This window comes from Podarcis raffonei, chromosome 6 (genome assembly GCF_027172205.1).
Source record: "Podarcis raffonei isolate rPodRaf1 chromosome 6, rPodRaf1.pri, whole genome shotgun sequence".
Taxonomy (NCBI): Eukaryota; Metazoa; Chordata; class Lepidosauria; order Squamata; family Lacertidae; genus Podarcis; species Podarcis raffonei.
Window position 1 is genome coordinate 71,754,791 of NC_070607.1, and position 5,293 is coordinate 71,760,083.

At 47.7% G+C, this 5,293-nt stretch overlaps 1 protein-coding gene across 1 annotated transcript; it reads left to right on the top strand.

The window, feature by feature from the left end:
* Positions 1-1,926: 1,926 nt before the first annotated feature.
* LOC128416338 (beta-2 adrenergic receptor-like) lies at positions 1,927-4,761 on the top strand. Its single transcript, XM_053393967.1, has one exon. It carries the CDS (start codon positions 2,234-2,236, stop codon positions 3,314-3,316), a length of 1,083 nt encoding a protein of 360 aa, XP_053249942.1. The 5' UTR covers positions 1,927-2,233; the 3' UTR covers positions 3,317-4,761.
* Positions 4,762-5,293: the final 532 nt, after the last annotated feature.

Sequence of the window (5,293 nt, forward strand, 5' to 3'; positions counted from 1 at the left end):
ACAGGGGTGCCACCACATCATCAATTTTCCTTAGAAATCTGAGGATGGGACAAACAGGCACTCACCTGTGCACCTTGGCCCATCTGCCATGGATGTTTCAGCTGAGATTCCTGCATCGCAGGGGGTTGGACTAGATGACCCTTGGGGTCTCTTCCGATTCTAGGATTCTGCCCCTCTATTCCGCCCCCCCCACGTGACCACTGTGTATGGAGAAACGTCTCTTAAGTTCTCTCTGAAGGGCAATTTGGGAAGGGAGGGAGAGACGTAGCAATGTTTATGACAAAAGGGGTTTAACATTAGCAATAAATTTCGCGAATGTATGGAACTGGTCCGGTATTAAAAAGCGGTGCAGGGAAAACGCCCATTCGACTGGTCTTCGAGAGGTTTCTTTTGTCCAACGAATTGTTATGGGGAAATACAACAACAACAACAACAACAACAACAACAACAACAACAACAACAACAACAACAACAACAAAGGGAAACAGGTGATCGATCGTAGGATGAGAGCGACAACCCTCCATAACGCCCCTGTGGCAACATTGCGTTCCGCCAGCCAATGTGGAGCACGCCCTTAGGAGCACCCGCACGCACGCGCTCCCAGAAGAATCTGACCCCTCGCACACCCCCTCTGGCCAAACTGGAGCCGGCGAGTGCGGGGGAAATCTAAGCAACGCCCCCAGCACTGCAAATAATCTCGCCCAGAATCTCGGCAGTCTTGTTTCGCGCGTCTCCAGTCTGCAGTCCCCCTCGCCGTTTGCTCTCTTAGGTGAGAAAGCAGGGAGCGCCCGATGGGGCAAGAGCCGTCCGTAACCCAGTCCCCGGAGGCGGGAGGCGTCGCCAAAAGCAGCTACGCAAGAAGACCTGGAAACTCAGGCGCGTGGGTTAGTTTTGGTTGAGCAGCCGAAGGACTGGAGAGCAGAGAGGGCTGGACATATTCAATCTGGAGGCGCGTGGCGAATGTTTCCAGCAGCATCCTCTTTTTGGAAACTCCAGGAACCTGTTGCATGGATTTTCGGGTAACCACATTTTCGGGTTGCAGAAGAGAGGCTATTTGTCGCGGGAAGGGTGTCGCCGGTCTCAAGAGCAACCCCCGGAGCGCCGCTTCTTTGCCGCAGGACGGGAGCGCAGCGGAGTTGGCGCAGGGACTCTCGCTAAGGGTGCCTTGAACTTTGAGGCGGTCGCCGGGCTAGCTATGCGGAGAGAGGTGGAGGATGAAAACAGTCCGGAGCTGCGCGCAGCGCCGCAAAGCTTGAGAGAGCGAACAGGGAGCCTTACAGGCTGATGGGTCTCCCAGTTTGTGCTGGTTTTTTCGAGCGCACGTTCCTTCCAGAAGAGCGGAGCCACTTCGGAGCGCATCTGAATGGCAACTCCAGGAAAGGGCCCGAGGATTGCTTTGGTCTTTTGCTTTGTTTTGAGGAGGAGACTGTGCAGATAATCCGCGTAAAGACTTCTCACCGATGCGAGAAATTGCCAGCATGTGAATCTATGGCGGAATGTTAAGACTTGCCCTTTTCTTGCTTTTACTACGCTGGAGGTTGCTGTAACTCTCGTAGATCTAGGCACGGAAAGTTCTCCTCTTCAAGAGAGGGAGAAGCAAGCGATAGTCTGTCGGATATCTGCAACCTACCTCTCATAGTATTATCCCAGGGCAAATACCACTTGAATACTTCAAGGGCTCTCATATAAGAGGTGACGGGTCTGTTATTATATTTGTGTGTGCGCGCGCGCAAGGTGTGACTGAGAGATGCTTCTGCAAAAATCTGAGGGTTTGTGTGACATTGCAGTATCAACGCGTGTGTTTTGAACAAAGTGATGCAAGATCACAGTATTTGCAGATGATCTTTGAATAATCCTTTGCTTGTGTGAACTATGCACTACTATAGTTAGACTCCTGTGTGTGAGAGAGGGGGGGGGAGGGAGAGAAGGAACTCATTACAGTAGATTGCGTGGGAGCCTGATTGGCACTTCAAGCTTGTTCCTGTGTGGATCTGCACTTCACATCTTTGTGGGCACAGCAGTCGATTCTACATTTGTGAATAGGCTGCATTTTGACCCGGACTTCCACTCAAATTGTTTTTGCTGCTATTTCTTGCAAACTCCACTTCTGGCAATTCAGTATGGAGAAAGCACCCTGTGAAGTACCTCCCATGGAATTTCAGAGGTGAAGAAACCTTAGCCTGTAACTTTTGTAGCTCCCTGCTTGTCTTAGGAAGGAAATACAACCTGGTCAATGTTGGGAAACAGCAGTGGCAGGAGCCCCAATTGCACAGACTGGAGCCAGGCCTCTGCTGGGGACGTCTTCAAGCTGTTCCTCATGGTCCTCCTGGTGGTGGTCATCAGCCTCGGCAATCTGGTGAGCCTCCTGGTTTTCTTCCGTGTCAGGCAATTCAGAACCTCCCAAGGCTACCTGAAGGCCTCCTTGGCCCTAGCTGACTTGGCGGTGGGGCTCATCGTCGTGCCTTACTCCGTTTACAGGGAGGTGAATAGGTTGACCTGGGGGATGGAACCAGAGATGGATAAATATGAGAAGCCTGCCTGCTTCATCACTGGGCCCATCTTTGCAGGCTGCACCTTTGTCTCGATCAGCACCATCTTTCTGCTCTCAGTCGAGAGGAGTGTAGCTGTGCTGAAGCCTCTGCACCGGAAAGCAGTGATCACCAAGCGGAGGACTATTTGGCTCATTGTGGCCTCTTGGGCCATGAGCTGCTGCTTGGCAGTGGTGCCCTTGCTCTCCAGCCCTGATATCACCTTCCAGTACAATGCCTGCAGCAAGATGTGCAACTATGCCTTTCCAACAGACAAGCCGCCTGAATCCCATTGGAATATCATGCTACTGTACCCGGTCTTTGATTTCTCAGTTTTGAGCGGAACCTTTGCGATCAATGCCGTCACCTTTGCAGCCGTCCACCAATACTGCAAGAAACGGAAGCAACTGGGAGAAGAGGCACAGGGCAGTAGCAACCAGGTCTCCTTCTCAGACATTACCGCGGCCAAGACCATTGGCATTCTGACTTTTGCTTTCTCCGTTTCCTTCCTCCCCATTGCGGTATTTGTTGTGGGGTCAGTAGTGGGATACCAGTGGTGCAAGTTCTCCTTTTACGCCTTCTGGATCCTCACTTCCAACAGCTGTTGGAACGTGGCCATCTACAGTGTTTGGGATCCCAAGTTCCGCCAGGGGGTTCGGGAGCTGTTCAACAAGCCGGTGCTGATATCGACCTCTCAGGATGCCGCCTGCTCACAGGAGGAGCACAGCTCTGCCCCTGCCTGTGTGGCAGTCCTCAAGAAGATGTTCCGCCCAGAGAGCAACCGATAGCACAGTTGGTGTCTGCCATTTTGTTTAGGGTTAGGGTTGGGATGTGCAGTCCTTATCCTATTCCACTGCAGGCTCCTTTGTGGACAGGGCTGGCCAGAGATAGTTTGCTGCCTGAGGTAAAGGACGAGATGGCCCCCTTATTTCCATGTATGGAATTGACAATTGAACATTGGCTTGTTTAAGAAGTGTAGGACAGATCACACAGCCTACACATCTCTGCCTCCAACGTGTCACTGTCACCCCCTGTCCCACAGAATCTGCTGCCTGAAGTGGCCACCTCACTCTCCCTAATGATGGAGCTGGTCCTGTTATCTTTTAGAAATGTGCACTTCTCTTGAAGCGCCAGATGTTTGCTTGGATGCGTTGGACTGTAACCTCCTGGATTTCAGAGAATAAATGCAGCATGGATTTATGGGCATGAATTATAATGCAGAGTGCAGAAGCATGCTGCTCTCTCAAAAATTGTTCTAACCAGGTTCCTGTTTACATAAATAAGCAGAGGAAAAGGGATGGAACAGAGCCTTTAAAAAACCCAACAGAACGCAGAAATCTACAGAGCAGAATATTTCTTCTCTGTACAAACTTGGAAAATGGCCCTTTGTAGATCCAAGTCCAAGGAAAACAACAATACAATTACCAAAAATGGCCCTTGGGTGCAGTTATTGCTTGTTGTATTATCACAAATGTGGTTATGGTATTTCAGCATGCAACATATAAAATTCACTCAAACTCTAAATGTGCACATTCTACAAAAACCAGGGACACTGTACTCTTAAAAATGGAGCACTGCTGGCACAGACTTAAGATACCATCCTTTATTCTGGGTTAATTAAACCAAAAACAACTATCTTCTTTATGGTTTTGAACTCAGAATCACTATTGGAAATTAGCATGGTCATATTTAAACAGGCATTGAAAGAATGGGAAGCTGGCACTTCTTGATAAAGCAAAGTTGCCAGACCACCAACTTGGAAGGTTTTGCAAGCAATGTGCCACTTGTGTTCAGCTGTATAGAAGAATAAGGTTTCAATTACCCTGATCATATGCTGAAGTATTTATTAAAGTGGATTGGGGGCAGCTTATCTGTTTTACATGGTTCCTGTTACAAAAAAACCAACATGTTGATGTTGAAAAGATGGGAAGTTGTAATACGTGACAGTGATGTAATATTAAGGAGACGATTAAGTGATAGATAGAACAACTGTTTTGTTGATAGACCTTTCATCCGGCATTCACAAGGCCTGGTGGATGTTTACAAAGGCTCTCACTCTGTGTAATCCTCTGTTATGACTTCTTTTCCTATTTGGCTGCTTTAAAAGAACTGCAGTATTTGTTGTATGAGGCTATCTTGATAACATACACCATTCTGAATGTACTCATTAATGATGAATTTCCCTTGGTTAAATAGAATGCTACAAAAAGAATAAATATTGTTTGCACAATCATTTTAAAAGCATTGCCTCAATGAAAAGATGCACAGAGTTCATTTAGGGCAGGGATGGAGAACCTGTAGTCACCCAGATGTTGTTGGGCTCAACTCCTATTAGCCCCAGCCAGCATGTCCAATGGTCAAGGAGGGCCACAGGTTCCCAGTCCAGTCTCTGATTTTTAGCAGCACTTGAATAGTCAGCCCTGAAAGGGATAGCTTCAGGAAAAGCAGCTTTGTTCCAGCTAAGTTGGAAACACACTGGGCAAAAGCAATATCTTGTTATCTGAGCTACCTGGATTCTGTAAGTTTTGAAGTAGCATTGTGGTTTGTGCTGGTTATAGACTTAGGTATCATTATATTAGTAAAATAATAATATTAATACTAATAATAATAATTCCAAAATCATAGATTTCCAGTGATCTGACAAGCAACAGAAATGGATTCTTCAACTATCGCCTTAAACTTCCCTTAAACTTGGTTTGCAGCGGTCCGGAAAGAGAATTAGATGCATACAGATGTACCAAAAACAAGTGTCACTATGCATGTTT